The sequence below is a fragment of the Hyaena hyaena genome, unplaced genomic scaffold (assembly GCF_003009895.1).
Source record: "Hyaena hyaena isolate Hyena2069 unplaced genomic scaffold, ASM300989v1 scaffold_1854, whole genome shotgun sequence".
NCBI lineage: Eukaryota > Metazoa > Chordata > Mammalia > Carnivora > Hyaenidae > Hyaena > Hyaena hyaena.
In genome coordinates this window covers 133099-152134 of record NW_024082487.1, presented here as the reverse complement: position 1 = coordinate 152134, position 19036 = coordinate 133099, and the positions used below count along the sequence as shown (strand labels likewise).

The window sequence follows — 19036 nt, the reverse complement described above, 5'->3', positions numbered from 1 at the left end:
GTGCTGAGAGCCTGGAGCCTGCTTCCGATTCTGTGTCTCCCTCTCTCTCTGCCTCTCCCCTGCTCATGCTCTATCTTTTGCCCCCTCAAAACTAAACATTAAAATAAAATTAAAGACTTTTAAATTTAAAACAGCATGGTAAATAACATAGTTTAGCTGTGCAATTGTGATTAGAAAAACCCATTGTAATCTAATAACCTGAAATGTTTTATTTTTAAATCAATAATGGAACAGTTAGGGAACTCTTCATTCAAAAAAAAAAAAAATTTCAAAGGCTACCTCAGTAGCTCAGTTGGTTAAGCGTCCAACTTTGGCTCAGGTCATGATCTCACAGTTCGTGGGTTCGAGCGCAGTGTCAGGTTCTGTGCTGACAGCCAGCTCAGAGCCTGTTTCAGATTCTGTCTCCCTCTCTCTCTGACTCTCCCCTGCTCACATTCTCTCTCTCTCTCTTTCTTTCTGTCTCTCTCAGAAATAAATGAAACATTAAAAAAAATTAAAAAATTCAAAATGTCATTAGTATCATAATCTGAGTTGAAAACTCTGATGAATAAATTGAATAGTCACAAATAATCCAGATGATGGGATTCAGATTTTCACAGGTTATTCAGGAAAAAAAAATCAGCTAAAGGTTACTGCAACCTTCATCTAGAAGTATAAGGCTTAGTGATAGTTTTGCTTTGGTGATTTATCTATTTAATCCTTGATCATAAATCTTATAGATCACAAGCATTTTGGCTCCAAATTTCTTAGATAATATTGTTAAATAAATCAAATATGTAGGGAGATAGAGATTGATTGGTATAATTATTATGATATATGAATACAGACAAGCATATAATATTTAAATCATACATATATATCGACTTCATCAACTATTTACAGTGTCCACTTTTGCCTACTTTCTCATTTTGGTGATGTATATATTCTAGCTATAGGTTGTAACTACATAGTAAAATTTGTCTGTAGAGAAGCAAGTAAAAATATAAATATTTCAAATGTTTTATATTCATTAATTTCTGGCATCATATAGCTTATGGATTAAATACAATATGAAAGAGACACATGAATGCCTACCTCTAAACACTTAGAATGTGTTCAAATAGACAATATTATTGAAACCATTTATATCATAAAATTCATATCATTTTGAATACTACTTCCTTGAATGCATCAGGAATGGTAAAATTCAAATTTTTCAAAGAAGGGAACACTTCTAGAATGGACTTTTGGTCTCACTGAAAAAACTACATTGAATTATGGCTGTTAAAATTAATAGTTTTAATAGAGAATTATAAATATTCCAAGACAAAAGGTAAACTTAAGGAAATATTTAGCAACATTATGTAGAAATTTTAGAGTGTGTTAGATGTTTTAGAGCACTTCTGTACACATTGTTTTATGTCAGCATGAGTGATTGTGATGTATTTTACTAGTCCCATATACCAGAAAGGGGAAATGAACTCTAGAGAAATTAAACAGATTGATCGTGATTATTACAGCTTGCTTGGGGCAGATCCAGTGTTAGAACCCATATATTCTGATTCACCTCTCTGTGCTTCTCCAATGGGTCTATAGATATCAGAACAGTTACAAAGACATTGAAGAGATGCAAGGGAATAAAGAAAGAAAAGAAAATTAACAAACCTTCACATCAGACAAACTGCAAATGTTCATCTTAAGTAATCCTAGGGTTTGGTGACCGTTATGCTAATGCAAATGTTCGGAATTAGAGCATGTTGCGAAAGTGCAGGTTTAATTAACAAGTAATTAAATACCTCAAAATTGAAACAAATCAACATATTTTGGCAGAAACGTCTAAGGTGTTATGAAATTGCTGCTATAACTTAATATGGCACTCTGCAGAGAACTTGCTCTCATACTTTATCATTACGAAAGGCTTTACTAGGTAGAGCATAGTCTCTCATTTTGCTGCATGAGAAACTCAAATTAAAGGAAAAAATAGCATGCAAACACACAGAGAATAACCCAAATCTAATTACAAACCCCAGTTATGGATATTAAATGAGATTTCATATTATTTGAAGGTAATTAAAGAAATATGTGTTTGCTTAATGGGTCTCCTGAGAATAAGAACAGAGATCATTGACCCAAATGGAGAAAACCTTACAAAGATACTTCAAAATTTCATGTGGTCCAAACCACAATCACGAGGTAGATGAGTTTTCCCCTCGTTTTTCTCCCTTCCTCTCAATGCTCTGCTCCATGGGCCGTGGTGCTGGGGTCCTTCTTATGGCCTTTCCTGCAGCAGCTTCCTCACTCACACCCATCTTGTCCCTTCTGGTTTCTCTTTCCGGACCCGAATGTTCAAGGTTACAGTTAGCAGGAGCTCTGCTCCCTTATTGTGTATGCAAACATAGAGCATGCCCTGATTTTGTAGCCCCAATTTTATAATGATGGAGATTTCGTGCCAGTGGCAGAAGGGTGGTTATTTCATATCACATTACAGTCCTAAGCACAATGCAGTTCCCTCTTGCATTAGCAGAGAGAAAACTCAAAGCCATATGTTGACTGCCACTTTCAAATAAATATACCTTATGATATGCATTTTGTGCTCTAAATATACCCTTCATTTTCTCTTATGTTTAAGATTAAACATACATTATGTTTAAACATACATTATGTTGAATGGTTTTTTCTCTTTAACCTTTATTGCATCATTTTTTTCCTTTTTTAAAATTTTTTTAATGTTGTATTTATTTCTGAGAGAGAGAGAGAGAGAGAGAGAGAGAGGGACAGCATGAGCAGGGGAGGGTCAGAGAGAGAGGGAGACACAGAATCTGAAACAGGCTCCAAGCTCTGAGCTAGTTGTTCAAGCCTTACAGATCCCAATGTGGGGCTTGAACCCATGAACTGTGAGGTCATGACCTGAGTCACAGTCAGTCGCTTAACCAACTGAGCCACCCAGACACACCCATTTTTTCTTAATGTATGTATTTTGATAGGTAGAATAAATTCTTCTTGGAACAAGGCCAATTGTATCTTTCAGTTCATATGCATGTATGTTAGCACAAACACCTCTATTCACATACATACTTATACATATACACATATACATACACATATTACATACTTATAAATGAATCCTTATATATATAAGAGTCTATGTTCAACCATCTATTAAGAAAGAGTATTTCAGGGCACCCAGCTGGCTCAGTCGGTTAAGCGTCTGACTTTGGCTCAGGTCATGATCTCACAGCTTGCGAGTTTCAACCCTGTGTCGGGCTCTGCTGACAGCCCAGAGCCTGGAGCCTGCTTCAGATTCTGTGTGTGTGTGTGTGTGTGTGTGTCTCTGCCCCTCCCCCACTCACACTCGTCTGCCTCTCTCTGTATCTCTCTCTTTTTGACTCTCTCTCTCTCTCAAAAACAAATAAACATTTAAAAAAATAAAGAAAAACTATTTCCAGGGGCACCTGGGTGGCTCAGTCAGTTGAGCAGCAACATGGTTTCAGCTCAGATCGTGATCTCACAGTTCATGGGACTTGGTGCTCACAGCATGGAGCCTGCTTGGAATTCTCTTGCTCTCTCCATCTCTCTGCAACCCCCCTGCTTGCTTGCTGTCTCTCTCAAAATAAAGAAATAAACAAGAAAAGAAAAGAAAAGAAAAGAAAAGAAAAAGAAAAGAAAAGAGCATCCCCATGTGCAGCTCCTTACTATCTAGTCCACTGGTAGCTTCTCATCTTCCTCCTACTTGTGGCAAATGCCTGCTGTTCTTGGATCGCTTGAGTCTTCTGTGGCATGAAGTGGATAATTCAGGAAGCAGAACAGTCTTTCTGCTGTAGAGCCAGCCAACTAGAGTTAAATGACATAATCTTGGAATCACTTAAAGTCAACAATGATCTCACAGTTCCCTCTTTCTGTCACAGAATAGTTAGCTTCATTTTTTGGCCAAAATCAGTGTCAAGTTACTTGCTGTGTTTGCCAAAACAAATTCTGTATGTGTTTTTTGTTGTACATATTCCTTTCTCCTCGTTTTATTTTTGTTGTTTAATGTCCTCCACTTCATAGTAGCAACTGTAATAGCAGTAAGGGAGTGAGCCCTCAGTTTAGATTGTTTAAAGAATATTGAATTCTGTTTTATTTAAAATTTTTAATGTTTATTTTTGAGACACAGAGAGACAGAGTACAAGCATGGGATAGAGAGAGAGAGAGACAGAGACAGAGACAGAGACAGAGACAGAATCTGAAGCAGGCTCCAGGCTCTGAGCTAGCTGTCAGCACAGAGCCTGACACAGGGCTCGAACCCACGAACTGTGAGATTATGACCTAAGCTGCAGTCGGATGCTTAACCAACTGAGCCACGCAGGTGCCCCTGAATTCTGTTTTATTTAGATGCATTGTGTCAAGTACATATATTACCAAAAGTTTCAGTGTTTGTACATCTTATCAGTAAAATGATTCTGGCTGATTGGAGGCAGAAGAGAATGTCAAATTAAAAATGAGAAGTCCTCAGTTGCATGCTTAAGTCTCCTGGTTACTAGCAATGACCTTGGGCAAGACAGATGATGCCTGCCGCAACCCATTTATCAGATTTTTTGAAAATGTGATAAAATTGTTTGTAAAAGCACTCTGAAAATGCAAAGCACTAGTCAAATCTAATATATTGGTATTCCTTAATGTTTTTCCTGAAAAGGTGTTGATTTTTGTCAGTGGGTACATTTTGCTTTCCTTCTGTTGGTTTTAACTGACACATGAGTATATTTAAGAATTTGAAATCTATTTTGCGGTTTTACAGTGTCAGAAACCCTGTCAAGCACCTTCGACATGACTTACAGTAAACTAATTTAGGATTTTAAAAAATAGTTGGCATGATTTTCTTTCAATCATTCTAGTCCCACCTAAGTGGGAGACCTAGGGCTTCTCGTTAGAGTCACTTTGTCCCTAGATGATGAGACAGTTATGGAATGCCAATTTTAAAAGAAGGGGTACATGTGTTCTAGAGATCTGTCAAAATCCAGTCCTCCCTTTTCTGTCTGAAAACAATAGCAAATCTTGAGGTAAGGAGAGGAAAAAAATCTGTTTCTTTCCATTTTTACATGTGCCTGTTTTCTTTAATGCAGTCACTCGCCTGCCAAGAAAAACCATCCGTGGTGAGGTCCTTTAAGGTCACGGGTGACAGGCGCCAGGCCCTCCCCTCACAGAGCGCAGGCTGGCTGTGATTTGGTTCTGCTCCTCCTGGCAGCCATCACAACCCTGTGGAGTCTTTTATCTGGATAATATTTATAAGCTCCGGGTACCCCAAACCAGGCGTTCCACCCTCCCCTTGCCTCAACACATTCATTTTGACTTTCCACTGAGTTGCAATGTTTTAAATGCTAGAACTATGTGGTCCTAATAACTTTCTACTATCAAAAATAATATTAAATCCTGGGCACCTTGGTGGCTCAGTCGGTTAAGCGTCCGACTTTGGCTCAGGTCATGATCTCATGGTTCATGGGTTCGAGCCCTGCACCAGGCTCTGTGCTGACAGCCAGCTCAGAGCCTGGAGCCTGTTTCAGATTCTGTGTCTCCCTCTCTCTCTGACCCTCCCCTGCTCTCTCTCTCTCTCTCTCAGAAATAAGTAAAACATTAAAAAATAATATTAAATCTTTGCAGGACTTCTAGGAGTTAAGCCAGAAGAATATTATTTGGAAGTAGTACCTGTGATGTGGCCTGCACAAAAGTTAAGAACGTGTTCCAAAGTCATTCAAGCATCAGGAGCAGAACAAGATCAAGACTCGCACTATTTAATTTGTCATTCACTCCTTAATTCATTTAGCCATCAAGCAATCCTCTATTGAATTGTCCTGTCATTTTTAATAGAAAAATAAATCTATTTAGGGAAAACATAATGGGAGAGAGATTAATTGGGGGCATTTTATTTGAAAATGGCAGAGCAGCAGAAATCACAGAATTCAGAAGGCTTCATGGGTCTTCAGAGAGCAATTGTGTCAATCTTGGGGTATGGGTCCCTGCCTGAGAGATGTCTCTCACTTGGCAGAGAAATATGCTGGATTTATACATGCTGGTGAAGGCTAACGCTGCCATGTAATTATGGAATTACTGTGCTGGCCCCTAATTTGCTGTTCCATTCTGTTACTTCAGACCCAAACTGGAAATATATACAAAGAGAGAGAGAACCTTCGAACATGCCAGAAGATGTAGAATAGCAGAGCTTTTTTTTTTTTTTTTTTTTTTTTTGGTTTTTGGGGGTTTTTTGGTGTTTTTTTGGATTGTTTGGTTTTATTGTAAATTTAAGCAGAATATGCATGCTTTATCTCTTCTGAAAAATCCTTTTTGGAGGATTTCATCTGTGTAAACAGCATGCCCATGAGTCCATGTGGGCAGCAGCTCATACACACTCTTGCACTCGTGCACACACACCCACACACACTCGTGGGACCAGTGCTGAAAGTAGAAAACCCGCCGCTACCACCATTACTTCCAAGATCACATACTGAATTTTCCAAAATCTCTAACAGATGTTTCTGTGGTGCTTCAAATTCAGAAGGATTTGGCTAGAAAGTATATAACGCCATGTCTTGGTGGGCCTGGGGTATCCCTGAAAGGCAACTGGATAGGGCCACTTGTTATTGATGTTCATGGACCCACAACGGTCAAAAGTCAGTTAATAACATGCCACAAGGCTACTACTCTCCACTGGGCCACAGTCACGTCTGCAGAAACAGCAATGTCATTTGCTCCTCGATTGGCCAGACCCTAATCTCTATCTGTGAGATGAAAATGACCAGCTTGCACCCTTTTGTCACAACAGTTCTGGAGAAAGATAAATGAAAATATGTGGCTAATGACATTGTATATGTGTTTCTTCCTTGTCTCCATTGTTTGCCAACAATATCCACACAGCTTTAGCCCAACGTGCCATTTAGACCGAAGTCTTGGATTGATTTGTGATGCATGTCGTGTTGGGTACACGGGACCACGCTGTGAGAGGTAAGCATGCACCACACTGTCTTTCAACATGATTTCTACCTTGGGAGCTGTAATACCAGAGGCATTATCCGTCGTTCTGGTTCCGAAAAGCTGCCACACTCACTGAGGTGAAATCAAGTTTCTCACTGCGTGGGTCAAACAAGTGCATTTTGTTTTCATAGTTTATTTATTCTCTAGAAATTGCTCTATAAATCTCCATTCACTCAGAGAATGTTTGATTAATGTTTTAATCTTAAAGCTTAAGCATTAACCTACAATCTTTCTAGAAAGTATTGCTCAAGTGGAAAGTCATGCACTTTAAGATTTATCTTACTGTCTATGTTGGCACCATTTATTTTTCATAATTAGATTTTTGTTCTTAAAATGTGGCTTAAATGTGTGGTTCATAGTTCAGCAAGTGGTCTATAATTCACCTTAAATATATTTGAAAATAGAAATAAAATATGATTTATCATCATGATTTATATCCTCCTCTAAGTACTTCTAAGCCAGTATTTTAATTCCTGTTGATTTTATTTGCTTTGCAGTGGAACCATAGATAGCATTTTATGTAATTTGTGTGATTATTTTTCATCTGAAAAATTTGTAAAAGATTTTTCTGTATTTCAGTCTCTGTGTAGAAGTGGAAGGAAATTCTCCCTTGATATCATTGACAAGTATACCAACATCTCTCTGGTTTTAGCACTGAAAATAATCCCCTTTGCTGCCATCACTGGGGGGAGGGGAAAGCAGAGGAAGTGACCTGCGTTCACCAATTATCACCAAAGCAAACACCACAGACGGCCATTTCTGCCCATCCTTTCCTGTCCCCTGTCCCCTTATTTCAACCAGGGTGCATAAAGTTAATGAAGCAGGAGCCAATCACCCAGAGAGAATATAGCCAACAGCTAGCAATCTACAGACAAAGTGACCATGACAGTTCCCAATAGCAACAAGTACTGTTTGTGAGCATGGCGACATCTGTAAATTAGTAATGGAAGAATAGAACTGAAATAAGGATGATTTATTTGCAATTGAGAAACTGAAGGCCTTTGTGTGAAATAAAAAAAACAAAAAACAAAGGAGGACCCATGTATGTTACTTACTGTAATAGCAGAACATATCATTGCCAAGACAGATTTACATCAAATGCCTACCCCCCCGATTCACTACAGGCAACCTTTTTTTTTTTTTTTTATCAACTAGAAAATGACAGTTGTTCTTTCATACCATGACATTAATTCCCACTTATCTAGGTGAGCATTGTCTCTGATGGATTTGTACTGCTTTGCTTCATGCTCTGTGCTTTCCATACATGGTAGACAATAATTTTTGAATCACCTACACTTTGAAATTCTACATTTTATTTAACAAACATCAGTTTAGCAACTACCATGTGCCAGGTACTGGACTAGGTATAGGATATAAACAGATGCATTATACCATCCTCACCTTCAAGCAGCTCCCATCTTTCATGTGGATGAAAATGGTTGACTGCATTCTGGAGACAATTCTAATCTGAATCATAAACATTACCAAGGAAGGAAATAACTGGCAGTAAGCATGATTTTCTGTTTAAAATCTTTATTAATCTGCTCAAGACGAAAATAGAAATGGGCATATGTAAGCTAATCAAATGAAACGTCTTATCTCCAAGTTTTTCCATCAAAAATAATGTTACATGATTATTGTATGGAAGATGGAATATTATATTTTTCTAGCCAGAATTTGGATTAGGGATTTCCAGGAATATTTAGGGTTTCTCATTTGTTTGTATTGATATGAGCTCAAAAGTCTATTATGAGATGGATCCAAAATATTAGGAGAAACATTTGGGGGGATGTTCAGGCTGAAGTAGAAGGAAGGGAGAATAAGGGTCAGAGCAAGAAGGAGAAACTGGTTACATTGAAACTCTTGTAATCAGACCCATTCTGTAACTGATTGGTGTAATCAGTTTGTGCACATAATCTACATAAAATCAGCACTGGAGAATTTGAGCAGTGTTTCCCAAACTGTAGATGTTTTTGGAATAGAGTTCTGTGATCACGCAAGTAAAAGTGTCTATTAGCATGTAAAAAGTTCTGACATGTCCTGGATGGAAGAAATCTGTTTAATGTGTTTAAATCAGCATTTTCTTTTCTTTTCTTGAAGTGAAACTGACACACAATGTTACATTAGTTTCAGGCATACAGCATAGTGATTCAAGTCTGTATATTATGCTCTAACTCAGCATTGTCTAATCTTGTGTGTCCATAAATTCCTGATTTTTTAAATCTGTAGCAAGAATGGACTTCAGGTGGACAGGAATTATAACGTTATATTCTTGATGTCAATCTAATTTCTATTGTGAGACCAAATCTTCATATGTGGGAGCTGTGAGAGCCTGGAAACATAATCGCAGTCGCGTACACTTTAAATTTACTCAGTGTCATATGTCAATTACTGTAAAAATTTGTGGGTTTTCTTGAGTTTTTTTTCCTCTTCTCCCCATCTCCCAGGCTTGAACCAAAGTTCTAACAAGCTTACTTAGTACCAACAAGCTTGAATACCTGAGGGAATGAGTGTGGGTGTGGCTGAGTGTGTGGCTATAAGTTTGTGTGTGTGTGTGTGTGTGTGTGTGTGTGTGTGTGTGGCCATGAGTTTATGTGTGCTCTGTGTGTATGTCTGTGAGTGAGTGAGTGAGTGTGTGTGTGTGTGTGTGTGTGTGTGTGTTTGGGGGCAATGGATGGATGGCGAGCCAATCAGTCCTGAGTAATTCATCCAAGAGTATTTTTGCTGACCTCTTCCTTTTTCCTGTCTTCCTGACCACCTTTCCCTTCAGACCTGCTGGACCACTTGTGGGGATACAGGATTCATTCTGCTGCTTTCACTCCACACTGGGACTGACCAACTCTATTCTCATCCTTTCTCCTCCATCTGCCTTTCCACCTTCACATCATTTTCTGTTGGGGGATGAATTGCAACAGAAAGGGTCACATTCATAGAAATGGTGACTTTTGGAGCCCGACGTCTAGAAGATTCCTGTGTTTCTGCTTTGGTCTTTGTCAGATCCCTTCACTCAGTCATGTACCACAATGGTCTTGCTTCTAGAATTGAGGGAATGAAAACAATCATGAATACAAGGGCAGCAAAACAAGATATGACAAAATATTGTCTAATATTCTTTTTTTTTTTAGTTGACACACAGTGTTACATTATTTTCAGGTGTACAACATAGTGATTCGACAACTCTATACATTATGCTATGCTCACCACCAGTGTACCTACAATCTGTCACCATCAACACTATGACAGTATCACTGGCTATATTCCCTATGCTGTACGTTGCATCTCCATGACTTATTCATTGCATAACTGGAAATCTATCTCTCACTCCCCTTCGCCTATTTTATCTGTCCCCCACCCACCTCCCCTGTGGCAACAGTGTTTCCTCTGTATTTATAGGTCTGATTCTGCCTTTGCAAGTTGTTATTCGCTTAAAATATTGACCAATATTCTATAACATGTAGAACACAAGTTACACTTCTCAGAAACTTGCCTGGGGTCACAGCACGTATACTTTCAAGTATTACTACTTTCCTCTGGAGAATGTTTTAAACAAAAGAAAAACAAAAGTGGGGTAAGGGAATGAGGTATTCACCATGGTACTTTGCTAAGATTCTGGGTATCTATCATCTGGTCACGAGGGAAAAAAGATAGAAAAACAAAGAGAAAGTAGCTAGAAGCGCAAAAAGGGCTGAGTGTCGGAGCATCAAAAGAAATTTAAAATGTGGAGAAAAGGTGAGCTAAATGCTGATGACACCTTTTTCTCCTGGGCACTAAGCTACTTTCAGAGTAAGTTTGTAGCCTCACCAACATATTCTTAATGGAGAGACACCTAAAAAGACTGTGGCAAATTGACCCAATGGGATACATAGAACCACATTAAACTTAATGAGCTGTGTGGACCCCTTTAATCCGGTCCCCTCTCTGGCTGCCCAGTTTTTAACAACTCCTCTGCAAGTGAGGGGAGAGAGGTCAATGTCAAGACAAATTTCACAATGGTCCCTGAGCATACAAAAAGTATTAGAGCCTAGTATCTTAAAATTTGGAAAATACATCTACAGTTTTATCCACATTTCATATTCTAGATCAGAAAATTTTACTTTTGCTTTTTAAATTTCAATTCACAAATCTTACTTAGGTATTCTCTGCTTCATATATTTCTGACTCTGAATTGAGTCTAACTGCCCTGTTACCAATGGGTTGGTGAGAATTTCTACTCTTGTCCGAATCTCCTTGAACCATGGAGGTCCCAATGCAGAGTGTGGAGTTACAGAAAATTAAAGCAAGACAGTCATAGTTAACTTGGTAGCACCATTAGGAAAATTGTGATGCCAGGAAGGTTCCAACGTCTTCTCCGATGTGGTTGTGCAGTTTGTATACCGCACAGAAGTACTCAGCCAAGGGAGAGATTGGGAGCTAGAGTCCAGGGTACTCAGTATGTCCACTGTCTCTTCACTTTTCTGCAGATGCTCAGCAAGGACCCCCTTTTTTTTTTTTCTAATTTGCAGGAAGGAACCACATAAGCAGGCAAACTCACTCAGCCTTTAGCTGATTCAGCCACCTGTGTTACTGCACAGCCCTTGCCGTTTACACCTCAGCCACTCTCCCTCTGTGCCTTTGCCAGTCCTGGTCCCTCTGACTAGACTGCAGTTCTTCACTCCTCCACCTGAAGCTAACCCTGCTCAACAGTTAAAATTCACCTCTAGGGGCACCTGGGTGGCTCAGTCAGTTGAGCGGCGGACTCTTGATTTTGTCTCAGGTTCCTGAGAATGAGCCCTATATTGTGCAGAGCCTGCTTGGGGTTCTCTCTCTCTCTCTCTCTCTCTCTCTCTCTCTCTCTCTTAAAATAAATAAACATGTAAAAAATTAAAATTCAACTCTATCAGCCCAAAAGTGTCCTTGATGAATCCTAATCTGAGTTAGTTGCCCTTCTCTGTGTTTTTCACGAGAACATTGGCTTATCTCTAGTAGCTTCCTGCCTCATTGTTAAGCTCATCTGTCTTCTCTGTAGACTGCAGTGTAAAGGCTGTGCCCTGTTTATGTTAGTACGATGAAGAAATGCTCAGTAGGTTTTGAAGGAGGGCTGGAAGGGAAAAAGCAAGAGCTTTTCTATTTTGCTCATAGAGATTGAAGCACTGTTTTCAGTCTATGGATAATGGGAACAGAGGCCACGTATTTTAGCAAGAAGTTATTGCAAAAATGATGGAGCAGAGTAAGAGAACTCTTGCCAATGTGCTCTAGCTTCTCACCATTATTTCACTCTTTTTGTCCTTTTTCTCGCCCTCTCATGGCTTTTGCTAATTCTGTTCCTAAGTCATCAATGGAGGGAACCATTTTACATAACTGCCTGTGGTATCTAAAATCTCATTACGTTAGAGGATCTCTTTGTAAAATATTGCAATTGGACATGAAAAGAGTTAGCAGATGTGGAAAGGAGCAGTGGCTTTGTATTGTCAGGATGTCTAACTGTGGCAAGGCATCCAATAAACCGTGCTAAAAAATATCCTCATTCTGTCTTGCGTACAGAAATGAGAGAATCTGAGATTTCAAGTTACAATTCATTTGTGGAATGAAAATCCAACAGGCTGGCAAGGTCTAAAGAGCTATCATTCACGCTCATTTTAATTAAGTGAATCCAACTCGATCTGTCTATAAAACACTATTATTATTAACAAAAGTTATATCATTAGCAGGATAATATTCACTGACTCTAGAATTACTTTGTAATTTACTGAAACATTTTTATGTCTCTAAAGCTACCACTATTCTGTGTGTGGAAACACACATATATATACCAGTAATAGAACCTGGTTGTATATATTCAATAAGCTTTCTTCCATGTCCTACAACAACAACAAAAAGATGCTTCTTCAGTTATTCTACTTAATTGCAATTATTTTCTCATGAACTAAAGGTTCTTTCCATTGTAGGAGAATTTTGGACTTATTAATTGGTATCTATGTTAAGAAAATTCCCCAGATCTTGTTATATAATGCCATCTCTCCTGAGGGCAGTAAGTCACTTTGAGGAAAGTGAGCTGAAAATAATGGGTTTTCGTTGGCTGTGATAATGATCATTGCGTCCTGTTATTCTAGTGAAGCAAAGTCACTCTCTTAATAGTAAACAAAATGAGATGTGAGTATATATGGATATGATCATAAGCTCTGAATATCAAGTAAGGCAAGGAGAATTGGGTTAAAATTCTAAAGTATCTTATTATCTTTATGGAAAACCACTTCTGAAAGGATCGTGGGGGAAATTTTATGCACTAGAATGTTAGTTCAGATTTTACAATAGGTAATTAATAAGCAATTACATTTGTGGGTGACAGAATTCTTCTAAGCAATATTAATAACATGACTTCCACAATTTATACAATATTTTGTGAATGTAATGAAAACTAGTAATTTCAACTTAAATTTTTGATAAAAGGTTAATTCTCTATAAAACAAGATAATTATGGCACTTACACGTGTTCTAGAAAATGTAGAATGATTAATGACTTTACTCCATGATTGCGATGTTATTAAAATATCCTCATATGATATAATGGATTTAAATCATTATTTCAAATGGTAGAGAGCATTTTTCTACACAGTGACTTCTATGTCCGTGAGTAGATGAGCATAAAAGTAGTGGACTATTGAAATTATATTCCCCCACATTGGTTTTGTTCCTTCCCTAGAAGGATCCTTCAATTTTGAGCTTTGCTGTAAAAGACAGATGACAGAGCCAGCCTGACTATAAGCCTGTAGACACACTGTTTTCTTTCTTCATTCACAAGTGTGGCTTAATATGAAGCATGAGCAAACGTAACTGAAAGAGAAGGCAGAGTAGAATATAAATCAATGCCTCCTAAAAGCGTGGATCTGTGCGTCTGTGACACTGAGTAGCATTTTGAAACAACATATGGATAAAGGGAAATTTGATAATATAATTTAAAAACTCTCCTCTGCTATGCCTCATAAATAAACAAACTTGTTTTTCCTATATATTGTAGAGTGGTATCTAGTCCTTTAAGAAAAGAGACCTACAGGTTGCTAATATGAGCTGTAGGCACAATTAAGCATCACCTTATGGCGCGTACATGAGATGCAGGCATACCTGCTTCTCGGCAAAGGTTCTTCAATGAAAATCTGACTCTGCCTGGATATGCAAATGTATACAAACCCATTATTAAGTCAGTGATACCCACAGCCCCCACTTGAATAATAAGGAGAAGCTTTTGAGTCACAATTTTCTATTTAATAAATTCTGAATTCTCGCTGCAGAATTTCCTTGTAAGCCTGTTTCCTCATAACAAGCTTTTGCTACAACAACAAAAAATGTGAACCTTACATATTTGTACAGAAAACAACCAGCTGGAGTAGATACATATGATGTGTTGCACTACAAAGGCTTTCCAACATGGACCTGGATTCCTCTGGAGTGCCAGCAGCAGATTTCTTATTATGCTTTGGTCTCGTCTTCAGTGCCAGTGACAAGATTTTTTTTTCTGGCTGAAATCTAATTACTAGTGCGGCTGGCAGGATTTCATCTGGTATCTACACTGCAGTTACAGAAAAACATTTTTTAATCACCTTGCATTTGAGAAAAGGAACACTTGAAAGGAAAACGTACTATCCTGGGAGAGGATGGTGTGAAACATACATAAATGTTGCTTCCGGTGGGCTTTATGAGTTCCTCCCAAGTACTCACTGATGAACTTTTCCCCCTTAGGTGTGCAGAAGGCTATTTTGGACAACCTTCTGTACCTGGAGGATCATGTCAGCCATGCCAATGCAATGACAACCTTGACTTCTCCATTCCTGGCAGCTGTGACAGCTTGTCTGGCTCCTGTCTGATATGTAAGCCAGGTACAACAGGCCGGTACTGTGAGCTCTGTGCTGATGGATATTTTGGAGACGCAGTTGATGCAAAGAACTGTCAGCGTAAGTCCTGAACTATTGACGCCCCTGAGAGAATTGATGCATTGCACCTCAAAGCAGCTGATGAGTTCTTGAGTGGGGATTGGAGGGTAGGAAATTATGTGCAATACATGTGTGATAGATGCACAGCCTATACGCAGAGTCTGCATACTCTAAAAGATTCCTTTGTACTAATAGAGTAAATCCTTTGAAAATGGCTGCATTGTCAAAGTGTTGTTTTTCAAAGGATGCACATATTTTTATTTACATGTGGAAGGAAGATTTTAAAATCAACTTATGTCCGTGGTAAGAGAGAAGAATTTAGAAAAACTAGGGAAGTCCCACTTATTATTTATCTCAATTGTAATCATTTTCTTAAAGTGAATTTATCTGTCCATATTATTGCTTTAGTACCTGTTTGGGGGTGTTAATCTGTTATGCTTTCATATGTGAACTCCACATTCTTGCATTTGATAAGAGGTGCCCATATTTCTACACACTGGCATTTGTAACTGTTGAATGATTGACCTTCACCTTAGGACTATTCACAGAATGATATTTCTGTGTTCCCTTTCACAAAACTAGCTCTTGTAGGGCTTCATTCATGTTCATTAGTGCATTTCTCCTGTTCTGTCCACTTCCCTAGCTTCATTATTCAGTGTTGCATAGAATCAAATAATGCTTTATATTAGCAGTAGTACAATATGCAAGGGAAATCTTGAGCAGAGTCCAGGGGAATGTGAATCCACGTCAGCACCTAAGAACTTTATGTGCCATCCTCGACTTTACCTGCTGTCATAATCTTTATGTAGAGCCAGTTACGATGCCAACACTTCACACTGTCAAGTTCATTATGTAAGAAGGGACCCTTCCAGTCATTCTGTTGGGACCTATGACCTGCAAAATTATAAAGACTGCTGGAAATGTAGAGTCTTTTATTGTGTCTTCTGTGAAGACCAAAGACCTCCTAGGACACCTCACTTCAGTAATAAACCTCATAGGTTTGGAAGATGAGTGCCAGTTTTTTGTCATTTGAAAATGACAGCTTGTTAAATCAAAAACAAATCACCCTGAGTGGCTCAGTCAGTTAAGCATCTGACTTCAGCTCAGGTCATGACCTCACAGTCTGTGGGTTCAAGCCTTGTACTGGGCTCTATACTGACAGCTCGGAGCCTGGAGCCTGCTTCAGATTCTGTGTCTCCCTCTCTCTCTCTGCCCTTCTCCTGCTCACACTCTATTTCTCTCTCAACAATAAATAAACATTAAACATTTATAAAAGACAACAAATTACTCTCTAGGACAATAAACATCTATTTGATATCACCTATAAATTAGTATTTTTTAATATTTTTAAATGTTATTTATGTATATTTGAGAGAGAGAGAACACAAGCAAGGGAAAGGTAGAGAGAGACACACACAGAATCTGAAGCAGGCTCCAGGTTCTAAGTTCTGAGCTGTCAGCATAGAGCCCAACTCAGGGCTCAAACCCACGAACCATGATACCATGACCTGAGTTAAAGTCAGATGCAAAACTGACTGAGCCTTCCAGGTGCCCAGTATTTTTTTAAAGGCAAGATTTCCAATAGGTACAAAAGTACCCTTTATCTGTATAAAATCATAAGGGGCTTAAGAAATTCTCCCATTCAAAGGCATCATCTACAGTCAACACTTTCTAGCCATGTGACCCTGGGCAAGACAGGTGACCTCACTGAGATTCAGTTTCCTCATGTGCATTAAGAGTCATGATTTTCTGTGGAGATTAAAGGATCCAGCACAGAGAGAGTGTCCATTGCACCTCTCAGCCTGGGATGCTTACATGTGGTAGTTCCTTTGGTAGCACTGCTCATAGTAGTTGTATTTGTGGTTCACTCATTTTAGGGCTGTGTTCATTGTTTAATGACCTCTTTTTCTGTCTCCCAATAACCCCCTCCATAAAATTGAGGAGACATTGTTCCACCCATTTTATTGTGGTAAATTAGGGATCTGTGGTATAAGAATACATAGGAGAATATGGTATAAAAACAGTTTTGAACAATTACCAATTTTTATACCGCTTGCCATGAAGTACATATACCAAAGATGAAGGTTTTTAATGCTCTTCAAGATATAAAAAGTAAGAAATATACTTATTTTCATAACTGTTTATACATATAATAGTGTATCTGTGCATAGGTAGTGAACCATCAAGAAAAGAAAATTCATGATAAGCTGTTATTTTAGTTGCCTCTAGGTTGTTCATGAAGAGTACACTACTACAAAGAAATGTATTTTGCTTTTTCAATTTAGGTTATTGTTTGTGTCCTACATTTCATTTAAAAATGACACTTAAAACTTTATACTGCCTTTGTGGGTTTTCTTTCAAGTTTTTATTTTAATTCCAGTTAGTGAACAGATAGTGTAATATTAGTTTCAGAAGTAGAATTCATCACTTAACATAAAATACCCGGTGCTCATCACAGGTGTCCTCCTTGATACTCATCTCCCATTTAACCCATCTCTCTATTCACCTCCCTCCATCAACACTGGGTTTGATCTCTATAGCTAAGAGTCTGTTATTATGGTTTGCCCCTCTTTTCCCCTGCTACATTCATCTGTTGTGTTTCTTAAATTCCACTTATAAGTGAAGTCATATGATATTTATCTTTCTCCTACTGACTTACTTTGCTTAGCATAATACACATCATTGCAAACAGCAAGATTTCATTCTTTTTATGGCTGAGTAATATTCCACTGTATGTATGTATGTGTGTGTGTGTGTGTGTGTGTGTGTGTATGTATATATATATATATATATATGTATATATACACCACATCTTCTTTATCCATTCATTAGTCAATGGACATTTAGTCTCTTTCCATAAGTCAGCTATTGTTGATAATGCTGCTAATAGACTTTGAGGTGTGTGTGTCCCTTCAAATCAGTATTTTTGTATATTTTGGGTAAATACCTAGTATTTGGTGAAGATGTGAAAAAAGAACTCTCTTAAGCCAATGTTAGTGAGAATGCAAACTGGTGTAGCCACTCAGTTTTGGCAATTACTAGATCACAGAGAAGTTCTATTTTTAACTTTTTTTGAAAGAGAGGTGAAGGGGAGGGGCAGAGGAAGAGAGAGAGAAAATACTAAGCAGATTCCACGCCCAGCAGAGAGCCCCATACGGTGCTCCATCTCACCACCATGATATCATGACCTGAGCCAAAATCAAGAGATAGATGCTTAACTGACTGAACCACCGAGTCACCCCTATTTTAACTTTTTGAGAAACCTTCATACTGTTTTCCAGAGTGGCTACACCAGTTTGCATTCTCACTAACATTGGTCTAAGAGAGTTCTTTCTTCACATCTTCACCAAATTTTTCTAATGGTGTTAATTTTAGCCATTCTGATAGGTGTGAGGTGGTATCTTATTATGGTTATAACTTGTATTTCGCTGATGATGAGTGATGTTGAGCATCTTTTCATATGTCTACTAGCCATCTGTATGTCTTCTTTGGCAAACTGTCTATTCATTTCTTCTCCCCATTTCTTTACTGGCTTGTTTTTGGGTGTTGAGTTTGATACATTCTTTATAGATTTTGGATACTAACCCTTTATCTGACATGTCATTTGCAAATATCTTCTCCCATTCCAAAGGTTGCCTTTTAGTTTTGTTGATTATTTCCTTCACACTGCAGAAGGTTTTTTTCTTTTTTTTCTTTTTTTTTTTTTGCTTTTACTTTTTTTTTTCTAATAGTTTATTGTCAAATTAGTTTCCACATAACACTCAGTGCTCATCCCCACAAGTGCCCTCCTCCATGCCCATCCGCACTCCCCCCCACATCTATCAGTCCTCAGTTTTTGTCATCATTCAAGAGTCTCTCATGGTTTGCTTCTCTCCCTTTCCCCCACCATTCCCCCCCTTCTTCTCCCCCTTGTTACTCTGTCAAGTTCCTCCTAATCCTCCTATACATGCAGACATATGGTATTTGTCCTTCTCTGCCTGACTTATTTCACTCAGCATAACACCCTCAAGGTCCATCCGTGTTGCTACACGTGGCCAGATTTCATTGTTTCTCATTGCCATGTAGTATTCCATGGTATAGATAAACCACATCTTCTTGATCCATTCATCTGTTGATGGACACTTAGGCTCTTTCCATGTTTTAGCTATTGT

General features: G+C 38.4%; 1 protein-coding gene across 1 annotated transcript in view; it reads left to right on the top strand.

Annotated features, from left to right (window-relative positions):
• Window positions 1-19036, top strand: part of LOC120226842 (laminin subunit alpha-2-like) — a gene marked incomplete at both ends in the record, with an annotated part of 149517 nt that overhangs the window by 15081 nt on the left and 115400 nt on the right. The window contains 2 exons of the mRNA XM_039225007.1: window positions 6865-6951; window positions 14695-14906. Coding sequence (XP_039080938.1) covers window positions 6865-6951; window positions 14695-14906 — 299 coding nt within the window. The remainder of the gene's footprint in view (window positions 1-6864; window positions 6952-14694; window positions 14907-19036) is intronic.